The sequence below is a fragment of the Bubalus kerabau genome, chromosome 12 (genome assembly GCF_029407905.1).
Source record: "Bubalus kerabau isolate K-KA32 ecotype Philippines breed swamp buffalo chromosome 12, PCC_UOA_SB_1v2, whole genome shotgun sequence".
Classification (NCBI taxonomy): domain Eukaryota; kingdom Metazoa; phylum Chordata; class Mammalia; order Artiodactyla; family Bovidae; genus Bubalus; species Bubalus kerabau.
The window spans coordinates 88,072,831-88,100,788 of record NC_073635.1 but is presented as its reverse complement, the minus strand read 5'-3'; the positions used below and the strand labels follow the sequence as shown (position 1 = coordinate 88,100,788).

At 42.5% G+C, this 27,958-nt stretch overlaps 1 protein-coding gene across 1 annotated transcript in view; it reads right to left on the bottom strand.

Annotated features, from left to right (window-relative positions):
• MYO16 (myosin XVI) overlaps positions 1-27,958 on the bottom strand; it is a 518,261-nt gene that overhangs the window by 239,896 nt on the left and 250,407 nt on the right. Inside the window, exons 11-16 of the mRNA XM_055543007.1 lie at positions 23,699-23,809; positions 19,732-19,797; positions 17,852-17,979; positions 15,674-15,779; positions 9,123-9,240; positions 575-722 (exon numbers count right to left, since the gene is read on the bottom strand). Coding sequence (XP_055398982.1) covers positions 575-722; positions 9,123-9,240; positions 15,674-15,779; positions 17,852-17,979; positions 19,732-19,797; positions 23,699-23,809 — 677 coding nt within the window. The remainder of the gene's footprint in view (positions 1-574; positions 723-9,122; positions 9,241-15,673; positions 15,780-17,851; positions 17,980-19,731; positions 19,798-23,698; positions 23,810-27,958) is intronic.

Sequence of the window (27,958 nt, the reverse complement as noted above, 5' to 3'; positions counted from 1 at the left end):
TCCTCTCCAAGTGTGGACCCGTCCATGAAGGGAGACACACAGGGTCAGGCGGTCGGCGAAAACGTATACATCGCAAAGTCACCCCTTGCACGGCCATCCTGTGACCAAGGGCCCCTCCTTCTAACAAACACGGTCTGCCTCCCCTGCAGAAAATCAGTGCCCCCAGCTTGTGTGCATGGTTCATCTGAAGCCATTATGTAACCTCATCTGTTCCTAATGCACCATAATTGCTCAAATACCATGTCCCATTATTTCAAAAGACAACCCCAAATTAGGAATTCATAACTGTTACATCCAAAATATCCAAGGGAACACAAATGCTTATAAATGTGCTAATCCATTATTCTGATCTGAAAACTAGAAAAATATAAGATAATACACACACAACAAACTTCACCTAAACACTCAATAAATGGTAATACACAGATAGTTCAAACCTAACAGTATATCCAATTATTCTCCTAAAAGAAGTCACCATTTCTTCTCTGAAAAATAAGAAGAAACTTTAAGACTGCTAAAACGCAGTCACAATTTGAGGGCAGAGCAATCAACCTGAAAACACATAATCACTTACCGATGGGCATGTAAATTATTAAGGTGCAGTCCATACTTCTCTTCAGCAGATAATCCGTCCATCAGCAAGTAGAAGATGAGAAAATTGCTCTGGCCAGGGGGCTGTGAAACGAGTCTGGATTTCTCTAGCATATACGAGAAGATTCTGGCTGGTTAAAGAAAAGAAGAGGAATTCTGTTAAATGGCATTGTTAGTTTCAGCTCTGTACATTTACACGTATTAATCTGAAGAGACAAGAATGCAGCTTCCTTTCAAACAGACTTTTAAAAAAACAAAATAATAGACTTTGTTTTCAGAGAAATTTTTTAAGTCCAGAAAAATTAAGCAGAAATTACTGAGAGTTCCAATATATCCTTTCTCCCTTCCCTAATAAGTCGTTTCCCTTGTTATTAATGTCTTGCATTAGAGTGGTGCATTTGTTAAAATGAATGAACCAAATCTGATACACTATTATTGACGAAAGTCTGTAATTTATATTGGTATTCACTCTTTGTGTTAGACAGTTCTATGGGTTTTGAGAAATGTATGCATCATGTGTGTAGATTGGATGGCTGAATGGCATTACCGACTCAATGGACTCAGGAGTCTGAGCAAGCTCCGGGAGACAGTGAAGGACAGGGAGGCCTGGCGTGCTGCAGTCCATGGGGTCGCAAGGAGCTGGGCACGACTGAGCCAGTGAACGACAGTATGTCACGCGTGCACCCTTACGGCATCATACACAACAGTTCCACGGCCCTAAAAGTCACTGATACGCCTACTCCTCCCGCTGCCCAGCTCCCGGCACCCAGCAATCTGCACTGGAGCTATAATTTCACCTTTTCCTGAATGTTATATAGCTGGAATCACACATTAAGAACCCTTTTCAGACTGTCCTCTCTCACATAATAATACGAAAGGGTCCTTTTTCGTTTTTTCAAGGCTTTATAGCTCATTTTTTATTAGTGAATACTAGTCCACAGAATGAATGTACTACAGTTTATCCATTCACGTATTAAAAGACATCTTGGTTGCTTCCAGTTCTTGGGATGATGAATGAAGCGGTTATAAACATTCATGCCTACACCACGTGGAGATGTAGTTTTCAACTCAGTTGAGTCAGTGCCAAGGAACATGCTTCATGGATCGTATGTCTTTCACAGAATAGAAATTGTTAATTGTAATGAAGTCTAGCTTATGAATTATTTCTTTTATGGATTGTAGATGATGAAATTCCATTTAAAGTAGGTGGGAAATGATGAAAGTATGTAGCATGGAAATGACAACCCTGGCGCTGCTTCAAAGAGGGCTGGAAATTCAGACTCTGGTGTTGGTCAGACCTTTTGACATATATTTGACATGTTGAAAATTCTACTGTTTCTGGAGTATGCTTTTCATTTGAATTTAGGTTTATTCTTATCCGTGTGAATGGCAGTAAATAGTTACACATTTCAATTTTAGATGCAATAACTATAGTTTTCCACTTTGAACCAAAAATTTCTGATCAGTAATTTTTTTGGATCCTAACAGCAGTTTTAGAAAGGCAAATAAATTCAATTTCCCTTACATTTGAATTATAAACAACTCATATAATGAGTTTGCAACTAATTATTCAAGAGTCCAGTTTCTAAAAGCAAGAATGTGAGGTCTCCAAGCTTGTTTCTATACAGTGAACCTCAGGGAACCAATGCAATCACTTCTTCTGTGCTTTATACCTGTAAATTTTGTGAGTGGTCAATTTAGTCTCAGAATGATGATCAGTGCTTTAAAAGTCTCAAAATTCATAAATTTTATTAAGAAAAGTTCTCTCACTAGACACCTTCTAGAAAGGTTGCCATGAGTGCATAAAGAAAGACTCTTTCAAAGTATCCCTTTAATTAGTGGTATTAAAGCCCCAAAGTGATAAAATTAGAAAGAGGTGGTATAATTTCTTTTCCATTTTTCCATAAGCATTGAATCAGTTGGTAAATTTCAAGTTGAGGTCTAAATTATTAAATTTTACTTTTCTTTCTTAAGCAAAATGCTGAAAACATGTTCCATTTGTTGTTAATAGTATTGATCCTGAAGTAGCTAACTGCTAAAATCTGCACTCCTAGGAAATAAACTGTCAAGAGTTGTCCCTACTGTGGTTTTCTATTCACTAACTAAAGACATCTCAGGTGGAAATGGAGGACCTTCATTCATCCTTCTGATCATCAAGCTTCTAACCTCAGAGAAAAGACTGACTTGATGCCCATTTGTTCAAGCCAACACACAAGCTTAATTTAAAGCAGCATTCCGAACTAATCAAATTCCACATCATAGAGCGACATCAATACACTTCATCTTTAAAAAATGGAATAATTAGTAATCATCCTAGTTAGCTCATCTCCAGCAGTGAATAAAATTACTGTGGATTAGCAGAATTCTGATCAGTAGATTTTTTTTTAATCCATCTTGAAGAAGCTTTTACATGGAAGAAAACACAAAACAACCAAAATTCAAATTTTCATGAAACTCCAATATTCTTCCAAACAGGGAAAGTGCAGGACTTTCTGCTGTGCCTGAAATGACACTGGAAGGAAGAGGATAGGTTTTGGAGCCAGAAAGGTTTCTGACTCATTCATGCAAGTGACCATGATCAGAAAGTTCCTACTTATTTCTCAAGGTTTCAAGATGTGTATGTTTTAAAAAGTGTTTCATGTCAGAAATAGTCTTGACTGGAAATACGTCTGTGATCCGCCACATTTTCAGAACTCTATGTGAACATATCTTCCAGAAAGTTTCACGACTGAAAACATACATGTCAATATACACCTTGGCAGATTATATATAATACGCTGTGAAAGCGTCTTACAGATCTGGACGCATTTTTGATCAAGATGAAAGGAGATGGAGGTGAGAACGCTCCCTCTCCTTCAAGAAGGAAGGTGCCCTTGCTGTTAAGGGAGCCACTGACTGAAGAAGGGTTTGGGCAACCTAGAAAGGTTATACTGTCAAATAAGTAATCAGATGGGGGAAGCTTGGGCTAAAAGTCAGGCTAGAATGTTATTTATTGATTAAAATTTTTTCAAATTAAGAAACAATCCTTACTTCACTGTAGCAGATGGTTCATAAAACTGAGACTTGTATTTTTTATGTTACAATTTGTGTTTGAACGCCTGATCAAGGAGTTGGCATTATATCAAAATATCAGCAATAGTATCAATAAAGGAAACATACAGCATCTGTCACCCTTAAATGAGTAAGATAGCATTCCCAGTATAATAAAATCACATACGGATGTGAGAGCTGGACCATAAAGAAGGCTGAGCGTCAAAAAATTGATGCTTTCGAATTATGTGCTGGAGACAACTCGTAAGAGTCCCTTGGACTGCAAGGAGATCAAACCAGTCACTCCTAAAGGAAATCAGCCCTGAATATTCAATGGACAGACTGAAGCTGAAACTCCAATACTTTGGCCACCTCATGTGAAGAGCTGACTCACTGGAAAAGACCCTGATGCTGGGAAAGATGGAGGGCATGAGGAGAAGGTACGACAGAGGATGGGGTGGTTGGATGGCATCACCGACTCAATGGACACGAGTTTGAGCAAACTCAAGGAGACAGTGAAGGACAGGGGAGCCTGGTGTGCTGCAGCCCATGGAGTTGCAAAGAGTCGGACACAACAACTAAAGAACAACAACAACAATAAAATCATTACAACTATTATATTTGTTCATAATTTAAGGACATTGCTGTTCAGTTGCTGAGCTGTGTTTGACTCTATAAAGCACAAAATGAACCTGTAACCTACATATATTTTACCTAATTTGAGGTGTAAAAACCTTACTCCTGTTTGATTAACTATTTTCGTGAATGCTTAAAATTCAGAAGGCTTTTACCTGGAACTAATTTGATAACTCAGCTCCCTTTAAAAACCATGTAAAGTGAATTAAATTAATACCTTTTATATTTTTCATTCATAAAAAGGGCTCTTGGTGATGAAGTTATTCAAAACTCAAAAGTCAGATCTTACAGCTCCTTGAAGTGTTCACAGAGTGCCTGTTTTTGGAGGTGATGACGATACTTTTTCTTAGACTGAAAATAATTTTGAAAAGTAAAGACAAACACAATAGATCTGCCCTTAGTCTCTGTTGTGGGGTGAATCATGTCTCACATACAAAGAAAATAAAACACTTAAGCACTGGGCCCTGTGATGGGTGACCCTGGGCATGAGGTTTCATCTGAAAGCGGGTGCTGGCAGGTGCTCTCACGCTGAGACAAGGCCATGCTGAGCAGCACGGGGTTTCCAGATCACAGCAGCCTCTCCGGGCCTGGCATCTCACACTCACTCCACTCCATTCTCGTCCAAGCTCTGCCTGGTCTCAGCTCTAACTTCTCCATCCTACGAATAAGCCTAGAGCCTCTATGGGGTTTGATCCAGGTCACAGAAATAGGTACAGAGGTAGAACTGAGCCTGGGCCCAGGACTTGTGGAATCTGAGCTCAGAGTGCGACCATCAGCTTCAGCCCCTCTTTGGAATCCAACAAAGACTTGTAAACACTCAGAGCTGCCAATCCTGGGCTCACATTCCTTTGTGTGCGTGCTCAGCTGTGAAGTTGTGTCTGACTCTGTGCAACCCCATGGACTGCAGCCCGCAGAGGCTCCTCTGTCCGTAGGATTCTCCAGGCAAGAATACTGGAGGGGGTTGCCGTTTCCTACTTCTGGGGATCTTCCTGACTGAGGGATCGAACCTGTGTCTCCTGCATCGCCAGGTGGATTCTTTATCACTGCGCCACCTGGGAAGCCCGGTGTTCCTCCAGAGCTTTTCTAGTCCTTGTCCTCTGTTCGTGTTTCTTCTGTAACCTCCTTCCGCCCTTGATTCATTTGCTCACCGTGTATCTACTATCCCCTGACTCTGCCAGACGCGGTGCTAGACGCTGCGGATGCAGCAATGCACAAAGCGACATATGCTGGGGGGAAAGGGTGAGAAAGACACGTCTTAGCCCCCGGACGACCCTGCAGGCCTCGAAAAGCAGGACGCACTCCAACTGACTTCAAAGTGAACACGCAACACAACAGTATAAACAGAATCATCTAATAAAACGTAGAATAACTGTTTTTTAAAACGATAAAATGGACAGAGTGGCATGGGTCCTAACCCAACATGACTGGTGTCTTGGTAAGAAGAAAAGAGACGCAGGAAGAACCCCCGTGACAAAGCAGAGCAGGACGATGTCTCTACAAGTCAAGTGTCAGCCAGAAGAACGAGGACAGACTCTCCCCCGAGAACCCGAGGTGGCTCAGCCCTGCTGTGCCTGGATGCTGGGCTTGCAGCCTCCAGAACTGTGCAGGATAGCTCTCCGCCAGGGCGTGGTGCCTTGTTACAGCCGCTGCCGGTCACTGATGCCCTCGTCTCCTCCTGTCGACGCTGTGTACCCTGTGCTGCCAGCACCGGGAGGCAACGGTGCTGACGAGCCACTCTTCTCGGCATCGGAAGAGCTCATCAGTGTTACCACAGGGCACATATCTGGACCCAGAGAACGCGGAACAGGGGGACGGTCCGTAGCACCCTCTGGTCCAAGCTCCGCATCGCAGTTTGGACCGTCTTTAGCATGTGAGCACGTGCTCCGCGTCCTGCGTGAACGTTTGCCTGGGGTGGGAGAGAGCACAGCGCAGTCACCAGCAGGCTCCTTCTCCGGAACCTCGCCGACTCTCTGCCGCACACAGAATCCGCCTTTGTATTCAAGACGCTCTCCCCGTGGGGGGTGAATATTTGATGCCACTCGTCACATCTTACTCAAGTCTTCGGCTTTGCAGTGTACACTTAGAAGTTTCTTCAAAGTTCACTCCAAAGACAGTGCCCTTGAACTCTCACTCTCCTAATAAGCATCCTCTGAACATTCCTTGTCTTCCTCTTAAACAGAGTAAAACTAAGATCTGAGCCCACAGACTGCTCCCGTTAGCCTCCCCCGACCTCTCATGTCCTAGGCATTACACATTTATTAGTGTAGTCTCAACAAGCACCAACTTTTTATGCTTCTTTATTTATTAGCAGTTGTACTATTCTTCAAATTAAAAATATATATATATATATATATATATATATAACCACTTCAAAATCAATTTGCCACATTTTTAAAAGAACACAGCAGGAGGCTGCCCAGCAAACACAGGCGATGGGACCTGAATGAAGGGTGATCCTCAGGAGAAGGGGATGGGGGAGAACCACAGGGCAAGTGGAGCTGCCGGGCGCCCTGCCCCGTGGGAGCCTGGACCAGCACGTTCCTAAGAGGATGCGCTCAGCTGCAGGCCGGGCTGAGACTACACCGATGCCCTCAGCTCAGCACCTACGCCGGGCGCATCCCAGCATCCGGGAGTGCCTCCGGTTCGCCTGCGGGAGTACTTACCGTCCCCGAGTCACAGCCTGCAGCCCGGGAGGCGGTCTGTGCGGCGGCTCTGCGGGGCTGCCGGCTCAGTAACACAAGGCTCCCCTCGAAAGCCTGCTTCTGTATGCTTTTTGTATGGCATACGCTAATTTTCTGAACTAACATGCCTGCAGAGGACGTGTTAAACTCTATCCAGAAAAAAAGTAAATGAAGTGAGGAATGGATAAGACTGTCAGAAGGACTTCCCTGGTGGCTCAGATGGTAAAGAGTCTGCCTGCAACGCGGCAGACCCAAGTTCGATCCCTGGGTCGGGAAGATCCTCTGGAGGAGGGAATGGCAACCCACTCCAGTATTCTTGCCTAGAGAATCCCATGGACAGAGGAGCCTGGCGGGCTTCCGTCCGTGGGGTCGCAGAGTCGGACAGGACTGAGAGACTAAACAATGCGTCAGTCAGAAGCCACTGAGTGTGTCTCCGTCTTGGCCAAGGGAATACTGACTCAAGAACAAGCTGCATCTCCTCCAAGGCAATCGTGTAGAAACCCTCGCATCCGGCCGTAGTCGGGTTGGCTTAGAACCACAGCTTTCAGATGTCAGGGTCTGTCGGAACTGCCAGGGAATCCTGTTGAAGATTCCCAGTCCTGAGGTTCAGGGTGGATTATGAGACTGCAGTTCTAACAAGCTCCCTGATTACACTGGGTGCTTATCTTTGGGTCCCCTGGAGTGACAAGGGGCTGGAACATGGGGCCTCTGGAACCCCCCGAGCTCCCAGCTTCCGTGGCTCCAATCCCTGGTGCCTGAAAAGGTCAGGAGGAATTAATGCTCCTAATGAAGCAATCCCTTCACTTGGAGGGATGTTCTGACTGGGGTGTCACAAGCAAAGCTGTGAAAACAAGAGTCTGATGCTTAAGACATTTGTCCTCTGAGGTTTTCCTAAATAGCAGACCTTCAAGTAGAGCTCTTAGCCATGGATTAAAAAATCAAAAACAAAACAAAACAATTTTCCTATTGCAGAATTTAAACCTCTAACTTTAACAGCTAAAATTATCTTTTCCTACCCCTCTTATGCATTTTTTTTTTTACCAAATTTCATTTAGTCATAATGGGATTTAGACATACGCTGACTGTAAAATACAGGCTTGTTGTTCTTTAGTCGCTAAGTTGTGTCCAACTAGGTGTGACCCCATGGACGGTAGCCTGCTGGGCTCCTCTGTCCGTGGGATTTCCCAGGTAAGAATACTGGGAAGGGAGTGGGTTGCCATTCCCTTCTCCTTCTCCAGGGGATCCCGACCCAGGTATGGAAACAGCATCTCCGCTATTGGCAGGCGGATTCTTTATCATTGAGACACCTGGGAAGCACAAAACACAGGTTATTTGTTTCTAAACTTTGGTCAGAAGTGACTTTCGTTTCCTGAAAGGACGACAGGGTAATTTGAAATGCCAAATAAAACTGGTCTACTTAAAAGGTCATTACAATTAGCAATTGTTTTCGTGCCGACCGCTGTTACAAAATTTTGAAAATTAATATTTCTTCCAGGTAGATTCAGGCACTCTATATACAGTTGTATTTATGTTACTAATTTGCATATATACTCTCTTTTGATTTGAAAGATATAAAATCATGTTTATTTTAAATTAGTTGGGTTTTAAACAGGAACCCCTAGTTTAAAATATATATTAAATATATAAATAAAACCAGAAAGTTTGGTTTGGTTTAGTGGAGTGATTATTTTGATTTTTTGACTTGTTTTAATTCAATCATTTTAAAATTCAGATTCACTGTTCTTAAAAATAGATTTCACTGTATGTTGCATGAAGGAATTATATACTCAAGTTATATTTTATTTTGATTATTTTAGTTTGTTTGGCAAGTGTGATTCATTTCAGCTGTTTTTGGTTTGGTTTCATATCATACAGTTTGTACAAACACTGTTGTAAAAGGTTCACCTTGCATTTCAGAATAGTTTTCAATTTGCAATCATTTTAGAACTCATAATTTGACACCCTGGATGTGCACGCTGGCACACTATACACACACTATATACAAACAATGCACACACACACGCATGCGTACGCACACACACGTACACGCACACACGTATGCATGCACACGCACGTACACACGCACACACACGCACACACACACCTGTCACTGTTGCTGCCATGCTCGGTGTCTTTGGCCCCTTCTTGTAGCTCCTGAGGCCTCCTTGTTAATTTTACACTTACCTCCAGTTAAGTGCTTTTTCCTCTCACAGAACTGTAGCTCAAAATACTTTATGAAGCAGCTGGACAGGTCATTAAGAGTGGTCCTGGCATGTCCAAATGCTTCTAAGATGCTCATGACCTGTAGAAAAAGGGAAACAGTTACTGTGCTAATAATGTGCTTAAATAAAATGGGATGATTATAGCAGAGACAGGAACATTCCATCAGCTAAGAGGTCATCCACTGCCCATACAACACAATATTGCATTTTTAAGGTCACTCTTTCCTCAAGTGCAAACTGTTAACATCCTTCGTCCCTACGGGTAACTAGTGGTAACAAGATAGTGATGCACAGAGCACATGACTACCTTCCTCACACTACTCTCTCAGGGTAAGTGGAGGATGGCATTCTCTTCACACACACACACAACTCAGCACGTACTGTTGGTTTTTTCTAACTTAAGAGTAAAAGTGCTTCAGTAGCTTTGGAAGGATGAATTAAGAGTTAATATATGCAATGATCAGAATTTCTTTTAAAGATAAAAAATTCACTTACACATCTGTTTCCAACCTGCTTTTTGACCCGCGTATAGGTACCATTCTGCACCCACCCCCTGGGTCACCCTCCCACACCCTGGTTTCACTCCACGCCAACCATTCTCCCCGCGGGAGCAGGAATTAGAATTCTAGATGAAGCCTTGGACCCAGTGTGTCTCATTGCAAGGTGCTACTGCAGAGACAGCTGTTTGCAGCTTTAAAGTGTTGTTACCACAGACCCTCAGAAAACTCTGGCCTCTGAAATTCTCTCTTGATGTATATCCTTAAAAATTGACTATAGAACTAATGCTATTCTTTTCTCACAATTAATTGTACCCGTGATAATGAAAATGCTCAATATTCTCCAAGCCAGGCTTCAACAATATGTGAACCATGAACTTCCAGATGTTCAAGCTGGTTTTAGAAAAGGCAGAGGAATCAGAGATCAAATTGCCGACATCTGCTGGATCATCGAAAAAGCAAGAGAGTTCCAGAAAAACATCTATTTCTGCTTTATTGACAATGCCAAAGCCTTTGACTGTGTGGATCACAATCAACTGTGGAAAATTCTGAAAGAGATGGGAATACCAGACCACATGACCTGCCTCTTGAGAAATCTGTATGCAGGTCAGGAAGCAACAGTTCGAATTGGACATGGAACAACAGACTGGTTCCAAATAGGAAAAGGAGAATGTCAAGGCTGTATATAGTCACCCTGCTTATTTAACTTATATGCAGAGTACATCATGAGAAATGCTGGACTGGAAGAAGCACGAGCTGGAATCAAGATTGCCGGGAGAAATATCAATATCCTCAGATACGCAGATGACGCCACCCTTATGGCAGAAAGTGAAAAACTAAAGAGCCTCTTGATGAAAGTGAAAGACGAGAGTGAAAAAGTTGGCTTAAAACTCAACATTGAGAAAACTAAGATCATGGTATCTGGTTCCATCACTTCATGGCAAATAGATGGGGAAACAGTGGAAACAGTGTCAGACTTTATTTTTTCTGGGCTCCAAAATCACTACAGATGGTGACTGCAGCCATGAAATTAAAAGACGCTTACTCCTTGAAAGGAAAGTTATGACCATCCTAGCTGCTAAGTCACTTCAGTTGGTCCGAGTCTGTGCGACCCCATAGACGGCAGCCCACTAGGCTCCCCCGTCTCTGGGATTGTCCAGGCAAGAACACTGGAGTGGGCTGCCATTTCCTTCTCCAATGCATGAAAGTGAAAAGTGAAAGTGAGGTCCCTCAGTCGTTTCCGACCCTCAGAGACCCCATGGACTGTGCCTTCCAGGCTCCTCGGTCCATGGGATTTCCCAGGCAGGAGCACTGGAGTGGGGTGCCATCGCCTTCTCTGATGACCAAGCTAGACAGCATATTAAAAAGCAGAGACATTACTTTGCCAACAAAGGTCCATCTAGTCAAGGTTATGGTTTTTCCAGTGGTCATGTATGGATGTGAGAGTTGGACTGTGAAGAAAGCTGAGCGCTGAAGAATTGATGCTTTTAGACTGTGGTGTTGGAGAAGACTCTTGAGAGTCCCTTGGACTACAAGGAGGTCCAACCAGACCATCCTAAAGGAGATCAGTCCTGGGTGTTCATTGGAAGGACTGATGCTAAAGCTGAAACTCCAATACTTTGGCCACCTGATGCTAAGAACTGACTCATTGAAAAAGGCCCTGATGCTAGGAGGGATTGGGGGCAGGAGGAGAAGGGGACGACAGAGGATGAGATGGTTTGAATGCATCACCGACTCGATGGACATGGGTTTGAGTAAACTCCTGGAGTTGGTGATGGACAGGGAGGCCTGGCGTGCTGCAGTCCATGGGGTCACAAAGAGTCGGACACGACTGAGTGACTGAACTGAACCGTGATGATGAAGATGACCAATCAGTTCTTCCAAAAGAATGAAAAGCTGGAAGGTTCAAAAGTATTTTTCTGATCTTTCAAGATATGCATGCATGCTCAGTTGTAACCAACTCTTTGTGACCCCATGGTCTGTAGCCCACCAGGCTTCTCGGTTCCATGGGATTCTCCAAGCAAGAATACTGAGTAGGTTGCCATACCCTCCTGCATGGGATCTTCCCGACTCAGGTATCGAAGCCCCGTCTCTTGTGTCTCCTGCATGGGCAGGTGGATTCTTTCCCACTGCACCAGCAGGGAAGCCATCTTTAAGGTGCTGACAAGCTACATGCAGTTCCTCCATCAGCCACAAGAGGGCCACAATAACACCTTATTGATACACTGGGTGGTGGTTACAATTTCTGATGACAGTATAAGAATTTTATTCTAAATTTTAAAATTTTGCAGCTCCTCTTTAACTTTCTGGATACTGCTCAACTAAGGCATTCAATTCTCCTGGAAGTATTTTATATTGTGACAGATTGCAAAACAACATTAATTCTAATCAGAGGTCTAAGTACTAAATAAATGTTGGGCAAACAGTGAAATATATGAAAATGTCTGTTTTTGAAGTTTGAACTTTTGGAGAGAAACAATGAATCCTTACACAAACTCTGTGATTTAGGTCTCTTTATAATAACCTAAATTTAAAGATCACAAGAGTGCATTGTTAGTGGTAATAGCAGAAATATTTCTGAAAAGTAATTTGAAAGAATACTTATGAAGGTCCTATATTTTGCCTTTTTCCCAGCAACTTAATATGAAATAAATATATAGCAAGATTATACTGTAATTATATCACATTTAAACCTTTACAGTAGTTCCTTCAAATAATCGTTTTAAGACTCATAAAAAAGAATCGAATAAAATTTTTAAAGTGTTTTTTGGCTTCTAGTTACATTGGCATTGGAGAAGGCAATGGCACCCCACTCCAGTACTCTTGCCTGGAAAATCCCATGGACGGAGGAGCCTGGTAGGCTGCAGTCCATGGGGTCGAGAAGAGTTGGACACGACTGAGCGACTCCACTTTCACTTTTCACTTTCATGCATTGGAGAAGGAAATGGCAGCCCACTCCAGTGTTCTTGCCTGGAGAATCCCAGAGACGGGGGAGCCTGGTAGGCTGCAGTCCATGGGGTCACTGAGCAACTGAGCAACTTCACTTTCACTTTTCACTTTCATGCATTGGAGAAGGACATGGCACCCCACTCCAGTGTTCTTGCCTGGAGAATCCCAGGGACAGGGGAGCCTGGTGGGCTGCCATCTATGGGGTCACACAGAGTCGGACACGACTGAAGTGACTTAGCATAGCACAGCATAGCGTACATTGGCATTGTATATGCTAATACACGGATTTTTTTATAACAGAAAATGAATATAAAAAGTAATTAATGACATGCTCCTAGAAAGGAAGTATGCTGCTGCTGCTGCTGCTAAGTCGCTTCAGTCATGTCCGACTCTGTGCGACCCCATAGACGGCAGCCCACCAGGCTCCCCCCTCCCTGGGATTCTCCAGGCAAGAACACTGGAGTGGGTTGCCATTTCCTTATAGGGTAAATAATTCAGTGCATGTGCCTTGGAATAAGAGACACCTGCCCTCAGACTCCAACTCTGATAATGACAAATGCTATAACCTTGAGCAAGTTTTATAAATTTCCAAACCTCATTTGTTTTATTCTAAATAGAACAACTCAGTGATGATCAGAGTCCAGTGTACGAAGTGTTCAGCTTGGTGCCTGTAACATGGTAAGTATTCAACAAACAGCAGAATTTAATTTTGCTTTTGTTAATAATAGTAGAGAACAATTATATTGCACATTATATTGTACTGACTATGTGCCAGGAACCATATATATATATATACACACACACACACACAATTATATATACGCATACATGAATGTACATTTATATGTATATCTGTACATGTATGTCATTATGTGTAAAATTATATATAACTGTAAATACATACATACATACGTATGTATGACTGTATATGCATGTATGTGTTTATTACATCTTTTAATCATCACAACGAGAGTCTCCATTTTATAGAAAAGGAAACTGACAAATCTAGAAAATTTCCCAAGATTGAAAACTTATACATAGTGGAGCTGGGATTAAAACCTGAGTGGTGTCTTGGGTCGGTGTGTTTAGTCACGGTAACAGAATAACAGTAAAGATGTACAAGTGACGAGAGCCGCTGAGCAAAATATAAACATATGCATGTCTTCACTGTGCACGGCTGACCCATGATTCAAGCGTGAACTGAAGCAATGAGTGGTGTTGTTTAATCTTTTATCATCCTCCTGGCCAATAGGTGGCACCAAACAAATGTGTTAAGAGAAACACTGCAAAAAAAAAAAAAGCAAATTGATTCTGCTCTGCTACTGCTGCTGCTGCTAAGTCGCTTCAGTCGTGTCCGACTCTGTGCGACCCCATAGACGGAAGCCCACCAGGCTCCCCCGTCCCTGGGATTCTCCAGGCAAGAACACTGGAGCGGGTTGCCATTTCCTTCTCCAATGCATGAAAGTGAAAAGTGAAAGTGAAGTCGCTCAGTCGTGTCCGACTCTTCTCGACCCCATGGACTGCAGCCCACCAGGCTCCTCCTTCCATGGGATGTTCTGCTACTCAACTTTAAAACAAAATAATAAGAAGACTGTGTCATAATAAAACTTTAAATAAAAATACAGGCAAAGGGAAACATGTATTTCCTCAGTATTCACTGATTCACATTTTATTGGCATGATTTGTTCCTATTTATATTGGAATTTTTTTCTATAAACTGTTCGTAGTTCTGCCATTAAAAGCTGTGCCCTATTATTATGGTAGTAGGTAACCAATTGGCCTTTCTAAATGTAAAGACTTGTACCCTCCTCAATAAAAGATAATGGCTTAATCAGGGCGACCCCATCACTCTGCTCTGTACAAAGAGTTGCTCAATAAATGTTGATTTAAGGAACTTAAATGGGATTGAATGTCTTAAAGTTGAAACTCATTTGGACCAGAATTAGTGAAGAAAAGTCCCAGGCAATTGTGTTTTTTCCCAAAACATGAACTTCATGTTCCAATAAACCTACTGCCGTGGAAAGTCCCTGTTTCCACAGCTTGAAGTTCAAATACAGGGACTAGAAACAACTGCTCTCCTAGCTGACCTCAGCAGTTTTGAAGTTGCCAAGGGAAACACAAGCCATGTCTATAGTGACAGGACTCAAAGCCACACTGCTTTTCCCAGGTCGGCCCAAAATGTGAGATTACTTTGAGCTGTGCTGTAGAATTATGCATGTGCCTAGTGTACAGATCAAGCATAATAAATGGCTGTGAATTAACGTCATGAAGGAACACATATGATACCACAGATACACTGCAGAGGGATTTATCGTATGTTTTTTGTAAAGTGAAAAACTGAGAAGAGCTTCTCCTTATAATCTGATAAACATGCTAACAGAACTTGCTAGAATAGTGTGAAGACAAGAGAATCAGACTACTTCAGGTGTCTCCTTGAATACACTGAATTTTACTATGTGAAATTGGACCCCTCTCTGAGCTGCCAATAGGCTCTCAATCAGCTCTCAGTGATTCCCTACAAAAGATGCTTATCTGGTCAATCCCCACAGATATATCCTATCTACTCCCCAAACTGTCTCTTTATCAGTAAAAGTAATCAACTCTAATTATATTACATATTTTCAGTTCAACTGTTCTGAGTGAATACAAAAGAGTATGTCCACAATATATTAAAATACATACAAGAAAACAAACCTTAACTTCAACAATATTCATTTGCACAGAGCCTCCATCTTTTTTCCTTTATTTTCACAAATTTTGACCAACTTATAGTTGAAGTGAACTCAAAATCACTCAGTCATGTCCAACTCTTTGTGACTCCATGGACTTTAGCCCACCAGGCTCCTCTGTGGGATTCTCCAGGCAAGAATACTTTCCCTTCTCCAGGGGATCTTCCCAACCCAGGGATGGAACCCAGGTCTCCTACATTGCAGGCCGATTCTTTACCATCTGAGCCACCAGGGTAGTCCTATGGTTCAACTTAAAGCCTATTAAGATTCCTCCCCTTCTATTTGCAATCAGATTTTTCCGATCCCACCATAGTCTCTAACTGAAACCAGTGACTTACATGCTTAAATTTGGAATCGAATATAGGCCTGCTGGAGCCAGACCTGCAGGTGAGGTGTCTCATTATCTGCTTGCTGGCTTCAGACTTTCCAGATCCTCTTTCTCCACTAAAATAAGACAGAAAAAATATACGCTTACTGTTTTGGCAAATATAGTAAAAAAGGAACCAGACAGTAATTCTCAGACACAAAGAAGGTAAGCAAATGACATGCCGACTTTCAGCGAGAACATGCCATCGTTTGACTTTCCCACTTGGTTCGCTCATTAGTGTAAATGCAGAAAGCCGCACGGTAGGGAAGACAATCAAGGGAAGCTACACATCAGTACAAACACCAGTCTTGAAAGAAGAAAGAAAACACCTCTACTGAGCATCACCAGATCCCTGTGGTCACTGATGTGCTCCTCATTTCTTGACCCTTGAATGAAAAAAAATGTTTTTTTTTTTTTTTTTTTTTTTCTGAGTAACGAGTTGATACATGGCATCATTAGCCTTTAAAGATGTCCCAAAGGAATACTAGTTCTGTGGAAAATTAACAAATCTTACTATTGATAGAAAAACAATCCCATGAGCAAGGGCATGTAGAAACAAGCAGATTTCTTCACTGATGGAACATGCTTGGCATTGGGAGCTCTGTAATTGGCAGGTCCCCAAAAGACATCATTGGCTCTTCAGAACTTCGCTAAGAACCAAAGTTTTTGACAAGAATTAAGTGCATTCAGTGAGAATTTAGTTAAGGCTGTGGATTTGTGATGGTCATTTTAGGGGAGGCTGGGGGGACCTCCGAAAGCCCCCTGAGGTGAGCGGCAGTGGATGAGCATGGCTGTGAGTGTGGGCAGGGGGCACTCAGGCTCAGGAGCCAGACTGTTGGACTCACATCCCAGGGAGACCCCGGACTAAGGATCTAACCCTTCTAACACTCAGCCCTTGACACATAAAATAACAGCAATAACACTGGTCATAGTAACATGCATCCTACAAGATCACTAAATCAATGGACAAGATAACGCGTGGACGGCACCTAGCAGAGGGGCTGACATCAGCAACTCTCAAAAACATTGGTTGTTATCACTGTCAACACGACTACACACGCCTTGCCATCTCCCCCTTTTTTTTTTAAGTTTCCCTTTTTGTCTAAGCAAGACCAGGAAACCCAATAGATAAAGCAGATAAAAGCAGCATGTCTTGGCTCAAGAATGCCAGGGTCCCCTAACCCCCACCGGGGGACCCTTCAAAGCAGGTATAGAAACAGCCACTTGCAGCTATTTTGAAAACCACATGACCGAAGTCTGCAACACGCTGATCTGACCTTCCATGGGATTCTGATGGGGTTAATAATACAGAAGTATATACAGAAGTGCTTATTTACAGATTTAATGTTACTTGGATTCTTTCCAGGGTTCCCTCTTCACTCTTCGATCTCGCTCTGACTCAGGCTGTGCAAAGCTTTATTTACATGTTCAGTCTTCAACTGATGCTATTGAGGATAACTATGCAAAGACAGGGGTATTCATGGATGTCCCCCTCTCATGGAGGTCTAGCCTGATATACAACATAATTCTCAACGCAGATTGTACTTTGATACCGAAATATTTCTTTAATTCTCTATCAGTACACACTCACATTTCACCCTTACTTCTTGCGATACACTTTTTTTTTTTCGCTCCAATGTAAATGACCCTCCTGAGCATCTTGACATTTAGGAGCTAACACTGCCATAGCATTCCAATAAAAATGACTTTGGGTGTATAATTTTGGTGACATGAGCCAAGGTAAATGCCTAGAAGCAGCTGGGAAATTTCACCTCTGCAGGCTGCTGCACGGTGTCTCGCTCAGCACCACATTTTGGAGAAAGGTAGAATACTAGTCCCGCGTGCATTGCTTTCCCCGTGTTTTCTAAGGTTTGAAAGCAAGGTGCACTGGTTCTAAGATGTAAATCTTCAAAATGAACTGAGCTTCAGGCTAAGTTTGTTGAAACTGATCCAGCCACACCCAGGGCCATTTGTAATAACAAAGATGTTTCTCCTCTGTAGTGAGTCAAGTGTACCCACTGCAAAGACTTACAGGGACACAAACCAATGAGGAAGTCAGTAAACGAAAAGCAGAGGAAATGTGGACAGGTTTACTGCCAAGCTCCCGGGGCAGAGCCGAGCCTGGGGCTGGGGCAGGTGGAGGGCTCACCTGAGGATGAAACACTGAGGTCTCCGCTCCTGGAAAAGCTGGTGGAAGGCTCTCTCCGCGCAGCAGAAAATGTGAGGCGGCAGGGAGGGGTTCGGCTGCCCCGTGCTGCTCAGGTACAGCTCAGAGACCTGGAGAACAGGGCCGGCATCTCTGTCAAAAGGATTCACGATCCTTTCCCCCATGAAGACACTGATACATTTCCAATATACAAAAGCACATAAATCTCTAATCTTGAGTCTCACTTGTAAACACAAACCATTTGCGCAATGATGCCCTTCTCGGCACATTTTAAACATCTCTAATGGTGGCTCCGTCTGGTCAAGGCTATGGTTTTTCCAGCTATGGTCATGTATGGATGTTAGAGCTGGACTATAAAGAAAGCTGAGCACCGAAGAACTGATGGTTTTGAGCTGTGGTGTTGGAGAAGGCTCTTGAGAGTCCCTTGGATGGCAAAGGGATCCAACCAGTCCATCCTAAAGGAGATCAGTCCTGGGTGTTCATTGGAAAGACTGATGTTGAAGCTGAAACTCCAATATTTTGGCCACCTGATGTGAAGAGCTGACTCATTGGAAAAGACTCTGATGCTGAGAGGGATTGGAGGCAGGAGGAGAAGGGGACGACAGAGGATGAGATGGTTGGATGGCATCACCGACATGATGGACATGAGTTTGAATAAGCTCCGGGAGTTGGTGATGGATAGGGAGGCCTGGCGTCCTGCAGTTCATGGGGTCGCAAGGAGTCGGACGCGACTGAGCGACTTTCACTCAATCACTTGATCCCACACAGCTCGGTACAGAGTGTTGTGGCGTTCCCTCTTCCACACGGTGGGTCTTTATTGCTTCTGGCATCTATTTTATACACAGCAGTATGCCCGTGTCCTCCTCTCCTTCCTCCCAAACCTTCTCCTCCTCCTTCATCTTCACCTATAACCCCCAAAATAATACGGGTAATTCCTTTTGCCCTAGTCAATCCTACTTCCATACATCTGCAGACAGCCCAGGGATGGGACTGGGGTTGGGCTGGGTGGGATGAGGAGAGTGGGCAGGTTTCAAGGCAGCTTTAAAGCAGCAGTGGAACTGACTTTTGCTAAGAAGAGAGGAGGGTCGGGCAGTGAGGGACCCTGTTTTACCCAAGAAGTATTTCTGTGCTAATTCTTGGTTGATTCGTTGGGATTGTCTCTCTCCCTCTCTCTTTCCCTCCCTGCCTCCACCCCACCTCCAGCATCTAAAGGGCATCCTTGCTTCAAGAACACAGGCTTCCTCCTTTCATCTCCTGCTCCCCCACCAAGGATTCTGCTTCACACTGGAGGCAGCCCGTGGTTGCACAAGAAACAGAGTTCCCACGATGGCATTTTGATCCCAAAACACTTGGCAAAAATCATACTGTGCTTTCAGTTGCCTGGAATACTTTTTCAAAAGCAGTTTCTCTTTTAATTTTGACTCTCATGATTAAAGCTGGAAAGGCTCGGAAAATGTGTAAAGGCAGCACCGTCCTGTCTGATCCAATTACCTACACATCACAGGGCTCTTCTGAAAGTGTTCAGAGAAGAATTCTAAACCAACTGACCTTGAACTAGTCAAAAATGCATGGGAACACAGAGTTAATACAATATTTGATTTTAGAAGTCTGCCTAGGGACCACAGTCATAAGAACCACACATGACAATTGCAAGGGACTCTTTTGATAGAATAACATTTCTTTTCAATATGTTCTCAGAAAAAAATAAAGTCACTATTCTGTAACCACTCAGGGCAGAATTTTCTGAGAAGCTTGATTTTACTCCCAGTTTTGCTTTTTCTTCTTAATCATTTGACACAATAGGTATGTCTAATAAGTGGTTACTCTACATCATTAAAGGACATTTTAAATTTTATACTCACCACGGTGGAATAAATTGGAATCTCCTTGAATGGATTAACCAGCAGGAGGATGTCCCCAATAAAAGTCTATTAAATGGAAAGGATAGAAATTGTTATTGGACCACATAAATAGCACTTTTAAAGTTAAATATTGTATAATTTTAAAATCACTGAGAAAACTATAGAGAATAAATAAAAATCACACTTTAACATTTTGTGAATTGTTTTAAAAGTTTGTAAATAAAAAGTCAAATTCACATAAAATTAAACCAATAAGCTTGTCCCATTGAACATGCAACAAGTGAAATGACTGTCGTAAGTAATTAATTGAATACATGGATGAAATTTTGAAATAAATAATTACCAAGTAGAATAATTAACTCGCATTGAACACTATTACCAAGAACTGCACAATGTATGTTCATTTAAATTGAACACCAGCCAGTTCCAGTACGTTTAAAGGGTTTGAGTCACATAAAGTGCATTCTCTGATCATGGATTATGATGCAAATTAACCATGGATAGCTAGAAAATCACCAAAAGAGTGGTGATTATACATTTTGCAAATAACCTATGAGTCAAAAAGAGAAATCATAATGCAAATAAGAAAACGTTTTAATTATGATATATCATAACATGTGAGATGCTACTAAAGATATACTCGATATGAAATTATTGCCTGAAATGTATGTTAAAAAAGAATATAGGCAGGTAATGATCTAAGTATCTGTTTCTAGGAACTCATCAAATTACATGAAATTATCAGAAATAAGTAACCAACATATGAGCAGAAATGAATGGAATTAGTAAACAAAAGCCAAGGAGTAAATAAACTAAAGCCAAAAGGCAATCATTGGAAAAGTCAAATAAAAACCTGGTGTCCTAACAAGACCGACTGAGGAAAGAAGAGGAAACAGACCACCAATATGCCAAGTAAGACATCACTACAGATCCCACTGACGTGGGAACAGATGAAGAGGGATATTTAGATGATGTGGACGATAATCCACAATCTTACCAAAACAAATGCAATAAGATGTCAGAACTCTAACTAGATTTTCGGTAAAAAATTGAATCTAGGTCTAAAACCTTCCCGCAAAGAAAACTAAGAATTCACCAGGGAATTCTTGCCAACACTGATGTAAAAATAAACAAACTTCATACAAATTATTCCAGAAAGTAGCAGAAGAGGGAATATGAATCACTTCATTTTAAGAGGTCTGCGTAAACTTAGTATTAAAAACAAATATATTGAAAGAAAATTATAGGCTGTTTTCCTTCACTAAAACACATGCTAAAATAATGAGAAAAATACAAACTGAATCCAATAATACATTCAACAAATAATAAATTTCAACCAAAGAGGCTTTATTCTAGTAATTCAAGGTTGGCTTCATATCAGAAATCAACTCTTATAATTTGTATTACTAAGAAGTCAAGAATAAAATTTATATGATTACCTCAATAAATGCAAAAAGCATTTAATAATAGTCAATTCCCACTCTTGATTAAAAATAATAATAACTTTGAAAACTACTAATATAACAGAACTTTCTTAATCTATACAAAGTAATTACGCATGCGGTAATAACTTGCTTAATGATAAAACACTAATTTTAATGATAAAACAGCTTTCTGCAAGGATCAGAAACAGCACAGAAATGTCTAATATGCTGACTTCCAGCCAAATTTTTAAATTAACAGCCCCTATATCATCAAATGGGGCTTCTCAGGTGGCGCTAATGGTAAAGAATCTGCCTGCCAGTGCAGGACACCAGTTCGATGCCTGGGTCGGGAAGATGCCCTGGAGGAGGGCACAGCCACCCACTCCAGTATTCTTGCCTGGAGAATCCCGTGGACAGAGGAGCCTGGCGGGCCATGGTCCATATTGCAGACTTGGAAACAACTGAAATGACTTAGCACGCACACATATATTATCAAACAAGGCAGAAAAGGTAAGGATCTATCAGGGTTTCAAAGAGAAACATGAAAGCCATTATTTGGCTCCCACTTAGTGGTGTGTGCAGAAAGCCAAAGAAAGATGGTCCACAGTAACTTAATCTGGAAGCCCTGGGAAGGTTTACTTAGAGACTGAAAAAGTACCGAGAGGGAGTTTATAAAGCTTTGCACTTCATGGAAGGAGAAAGAGAACTCCAGGGAAAAATTCTAAGGGGAGTCCCAGATGCAGGAAGGAGGGCAGTGACTAGGAATCACCAATGATCGTGTTTAGGGGCCAGACAGGGAATAAGGACATGTGGCCATCCTTCCACGAAAAATGACAAACTACCGAAAAGTTCTACAGCTGAGAGTTTTGAGATTACATTTTTGCTTCACAAAAATGGCCCTAGTTCCTTGTGAGATCAGACTGAAAAGGGGTGAAGTTTCCTCTAGGAAGGCAGGAGGCTGCTGGGGCCAGGACGACGAGGGTGGTGAACACGGGGAGGCAGAGGACGTGAAGGTCACTCAGGTGTGTCCGACTCTGGGGATCTTCCCCACCCAGGGATCGAACCCAGGTCTCCCTCACTGCAGGCGGATTCTTTACCAGCTGAGCCACCAGGGAAGCTGTGGACTAAATGTTATTTGGGAGAAAAAGCCACTTGAAAGGCATGAACGAAAGAAAGGAAATCAGAACCATTCAACACAGATTTAGAGAACAAACTTATGGTTAGCGGGGGGAAGGATGAAGGAAGGAGGGAGTTTGTACACACTGCTAGATTCAAAATGGATAACGAACAAGCATCTGCCCTGTAGCACACGGAACTCTGCTCAATGTCATGGGGCAGCCTGGATGGGAGGGGGTTTGGAGGAGAATGGATACGCGCATACGGATGGCTGAGTCCCTTCATTGTGCGCCTGAAACCGTCACAACCTTGCTCATCGGCTCTACTCCAGTATAAAATAAAAACTTCAGTGGTCTACTGATAATGTGACTAAGAAGTTAACAGGAAGAAGAATCAGCAAGACATTATGGAAAGAGAGACAATGGCACAAACCACACAAGTGGCAAGGCAGCAGCAGAGACCAAAGTAATCAGGCTCTGCCTCTTCATGCTGATGACTCAATTCCATTAATTCTGATAGAAGTATTTAGTTTTAAGTGTATTTACAGTGGCAGGCAATTTATCCAAGTTTTAAGATGCTGCCCTGAATTTTCATAGGTTAATCAGCACCTGACAATTTATTACTTGTAAAGAAATCTCAGATTTCACATTTACATGAAAATTACTTAATCAATTGCTCAGTGGAGGAGGGGAAAAAAAAAAAAAAAAGAGTGTAATCCAAAAGGGATAGCAGACATGTGCATGATCAGATTTCCCTGTAGACCTTCTGATTGAATTGCTCTGAGTTGAATTTAATGAAATCAATGAGAGAGAGAAAGAGAGTCTGAGATTACATACTGCCAAAACCGATCCACGTACTGGAAGAAATAACACATATAAACCAGAGTAGAACCAAGCAAATCAATCCTCCGTGCTGTTTGTCATCTAAGTCAGATATCTGTATCTTATTATCAGAGATATGTGTATAAATTACTTACTCAACAAAGACATTTCTTGATAATTTGGAAAAACAGTATCTTTTTTCATGCAGACAGAGGCAAGCCCTCAAGGCTCACTTAGCTTTTCCTCTCTGGCTTCCTTTTCCAGATCTGAGTGGCCGAGTTAAAGCAGATGAAACAAGCAGCATTTTTATAACTGACCTGCAGATCCTGCGGGTTCTAAGCAGGATCTTCTCCTCCAGCAAACCTGACGACAGAAAGTTGTCTACCCTCAGGTAGACAACTTTAACCACGCTGAAGTGTGGGTCATTGCTGAAACCGCCTCATACCTGAATCAGAAGAATTGACCTGAACCCTGAGAAATCCACCTTAAGCTATCGGCATGACCCTAAGTAACAAAGAGCCCTCTCCTTGTAATATTAGCAGCACGGAAGGGTGAATATACACAGCAAGACAAAGCCATGCAAAAGGCAATTTCAAGGGCACTTACGTAAATCTGATTGTTCCCAAAGCGCTTCTGAATTTCATAAAGCAGGCTGCTGTCTGTGAGCTCGCTGAGCGTCGCCAGGTCATCATTGGGAGCGGGAGGCATCAGCTTGACCTGAGGAAAAACCAGGTAAGATCAATTCTACTTCCCAATCAACTGTCCTCACAGCTGGATGTTCCAGTTTCAATTACATGTCAAAAGTTTACAGACCACATGACTGTGAAACTATTATTAAAAGATGATACGGTTCACTTAAAAGGAGCAAAAAAAACTCACCAACCATAGCAATGTATTCAGACGAGAATCTGTTTCTGTGCCCGCCAGCCTGCACACGGACATGCACACACACACCAACACACACACGCCTCATGTGGCCCAGCATCCATCACACCCTGAAGTCTGTCTAATTTACACAGCTCTGAGCTGCGCTGAGCCCTCTGTAAGGCCAGCTGTTAAAATGCTCACGTTTGCAGCGCTTCTGAAACTAAAGGAAAACTCTTTTCAGGAAACTGAAATGGGAAGAAAGCAGTGTACATAGACGTCAGCTTCGGCACACGTGAGGAGGGTGCTGGAATTCCACAACAGACTCTAGAATTTTGGCTTGTAATTTTCATCCTGTCCTACATTACTCTTAAGGCAGTGGTGAGGTTAAGGTAATTCTGCCAGAAAGAAAGAGAGAAAAAACTGTTTTCCCACTCCATTTAATGTTGAGTGACAGAGTTGAAAAACTGGAAAACACTTCAAATAAAAAAAGAGATGAATTTGAATTATTTAATTAGATGAAAATCTATCGTTAACAAGTCAGAAATGGACAATGTTTAGTTTTATACACATAGACTAACACCTCTAGCAAGTTACCATACATGTTGAACTTCCAGAGCAACCATAAAAGAGAAAAACCAAGAGCAGGATTTTTTTTTTTCCTTTAGGAGTAATGATTTACACTAAGATTATAAAATTCTCTTAAAGTCACTGGTCTAAGGAGCAGAAGGTAAATTTGAGTGCACGCTTAGAAAAAAAATAAAAAAGCATGAACAGCACTAACAGAAGTTTCACATTTGTCCCAACGAGCCTGAAAGAGCTATTGCAGCATCTCCTTGGAATTCTTGAGGATTTTCATCCACAGTCACAGCTGCTCCATGGTGAGAGAAAGTACCAGGCTGACGGTAAAAATGTGAAGACTTCCCAGCCAGCTTGTCGTGATGAAACATGAAAATACAGTCTTCGGGTAGATCAAGGGAAGAATTCTTTGTATTTATCATGTCGCATTCCAGACTGATCAGGAATGAAGCTCTGATAATCAGTCTTAAGCAAGGCTCCCCAAGGGACACATACTTCATAAAGATTCCTAAAGCATTATGACAGCTGACAACCAGTAGAAAGAAAAACAGAAGTATGTCTGTGGATATTTTATGTTCAGAGTGGAAGGCTCAGTAGTGTACGCTACCAATGTCTCCCGAACAAGTACAATTACAGCCAAAACAGAGACAGCATAAATATGTAAAAAAAATTAACATCTTCACTCGGATTGATCATCATGGTTCTCATCAAGATATGCACGTTTCCATACGCACTGCTGTGCTTTGTTGTATCTGACTCTTTTCGAGCTCCATGGACTGGAGTCCGCCAGGCTCCTCTGTCCACGGGGATTCTCCAAGCAATAATACTGGATCAGGTTGCCATGCCCTCCTCCAGGATATATATGTGTACACACATATATTTTCTCCTCTTTATACATCCCTAGGGAAGGAAATGGCTACCACTCCAGTCATTCTGCTCGGGAAATACCACAGACAGGGGAGCCTGGCGGGCTACAGACCATGGGGGTCGCGGAGTCAGACATGATTGAGCCACTGAGCATGCACACTTTATATACATGTATATTTCCCAAAATAGAGATCTCAGACACAAAACATACATAATTCAGGATAGAAAGTCAGGGAGAAATTAGAGAAGCGTTTTGATAAATGTTTTAAGACCCAAAAGGAATTTACATCTTGGAAATACTCTGAATTCACCCCTTCCTGTTTCCTATTTGTCAACACGGCTGTGAGTGCTGTCAGATTTATTGCTTTGTTCTCTTTTGTTTGACGGTGTTTTCTCTCTACGGGACATAAGTAGTGTATGTCAAGGAGCCAGGAATTCAGTGGGCAAAGAGGAGTTCTGACAAATGGAATAAGTACAAGAAGACCCTGAGGAAAAGGTTGTTTAGGAGGAAAGAACCAAGGATGCATGAATGAAGAGGAAAGAGGAAATTAAAAAAAAGAAAAAAAGAGCTGCCTGGGATGGTCCTTCCAGGGAAAGGGGTGACGATCTGACCAAATGCCATGCTCCGCAAAGCTGAAGCCCTCACCCTGCCTGCATAGCACCGTGACTGCTCTTACCTGCTTCTGGGGAATTCCCCGAGAGCTCACCTGCAGAGACTCTCAACTTCAGCTGTTTGGCATTTCCTGCTTTGTAGAGCTTCCCTGGTGGCTCAGACGGTAAAGAATCTGCCTGCAATGCAGAATTGGTTTCCATCCTTGGGTCAGGAAGATCCCCCGGAGAAGGGATGGAACCCACTCCAGTATTCTTGCCTGGAGAACTCCATGGACAGAGGAGCCTGGTGGGCTGCAGTCTGTGGGTTCACAAAGACTGGGACACACCTGAGCCACTAACACTTCACACTTGCTTTTTAGTCCACTTCTTAGAGAGTGCGGTTTATCAGGTCCTTTGCTTGCTGAGGATTTACGCTTTTGTGTACCTGGGTGTTGGTACAGAAGGAGAACCACTGCCAACCTTCAGAATCCCTCTATGCACAAGGAGCCCTGGGACACACGCTTTGTCTCCCATGCGTAGAACTGTCCCAGGTCAGTAGGGCTGTGGGAAATAAACCTGGAGCTTGCAGTGTTTTCCCCAAAGAGCACTGGACACTGGAAAAGAAAACACTTGTGATTCTAGGCATCTTGAGTTTGTTTGGTCAGCTGAAATACTCAATTCGGAACTTGAGTTGTCAGTTGAGAAGTGAAAATGAATTTTGAGAATTAAGATAATATATGTGAAAGTGTTTTTGTAAGCTCTTAAAGTACGATTTTGTATTATTATTTTTTTAAAGTAATCTATCCTTACACTGCAAAAAAAAAAAAAAAAAAGAGGAATTACATGAAGTAAGAGCAGACAAATGAATGGACAGAAGACTAAGCTCCTGGGGCAAAAGCTTACAGTCAGTCTATACAAGTCACAGTCATAAAAGCAGGAACTGTGTCCTACAGAGTTCATTCATGCTTGGCAACTCTGCTGTCATATTGCAAGCTTAGCCTTTGTCATCTTCAGAACAAGCAAGTAAGGTGAGTACTATGTGCCCATTTCACAGAGGGGGCTTACTGAGGCTAAGGGGCTCCCAGAGCACAGAGCTCCAAAAGCAGACCCGAACCAGAGCAAATCTGCATGACCGTGTCCTCCTCTGTCTTCAATCCCAGGAAAACACACCTTCACTAAACAGAATAAAATGACCTGAATTTTAAGCTGGAGCCAAATTTAAATAAATATACTATGAAAGGAAAGGAGAGAGAAGAGAAGAGGGAGAAGCCAAGGAGGTAGGAAACTAAAAAGAGCGTGGAAGCGGGCAGGCAGAGAGAGGAGGGATGGGAGGCAAGAACAGTACAAAATTAAAGAGAAGGAAAATACCACACATTTTTCAGCATCTTAAAAAAAAAACTCTACATTCTCAGAGATACGATCAAGCTAATGTGAATTTTGGTCACCATCAGAATCAAGGAAAAAACGTTCAAATCAAGCCTTGAATATTCATTTACTTAGATTGCTCTTGTTTCCACTAAGTTGTGTCTTGCTCTTTGTGATCCCACAGACTGTAGCCCGCCAGGCTCCTCTGTCCACGGGATTTCTCAGGCAAGAATACTGGAGCCCTCCAGTATTGCCATCTCCTCCTCCAGGGGATCTTCCTGAACCAGGGATCGAACTCAGGTCTCCTGCTTGGCAGGCAAGTTCTCTGTCACTAAGCCACCTGGGAAGTCCCATTTATGTAGTTATCATTTGATAACACCTACATTTTCTAAAAATCTGGAAGGAGAGATGCTGTGGATTTTGTTCAACTTGAATGACACATGATGTTTCTCTTTAAAACGTGAATCAGAACTTGATTGCTCTGAGAAGGCTGAAGCCCTCCGGGGAAGGGTGGGTGAAGAATCCAGTTGATGGACAGTCCTGCCATGAAACCAAGCACCTCGAGATCAAGAACGAATGATGACCATGATGGCATGATGC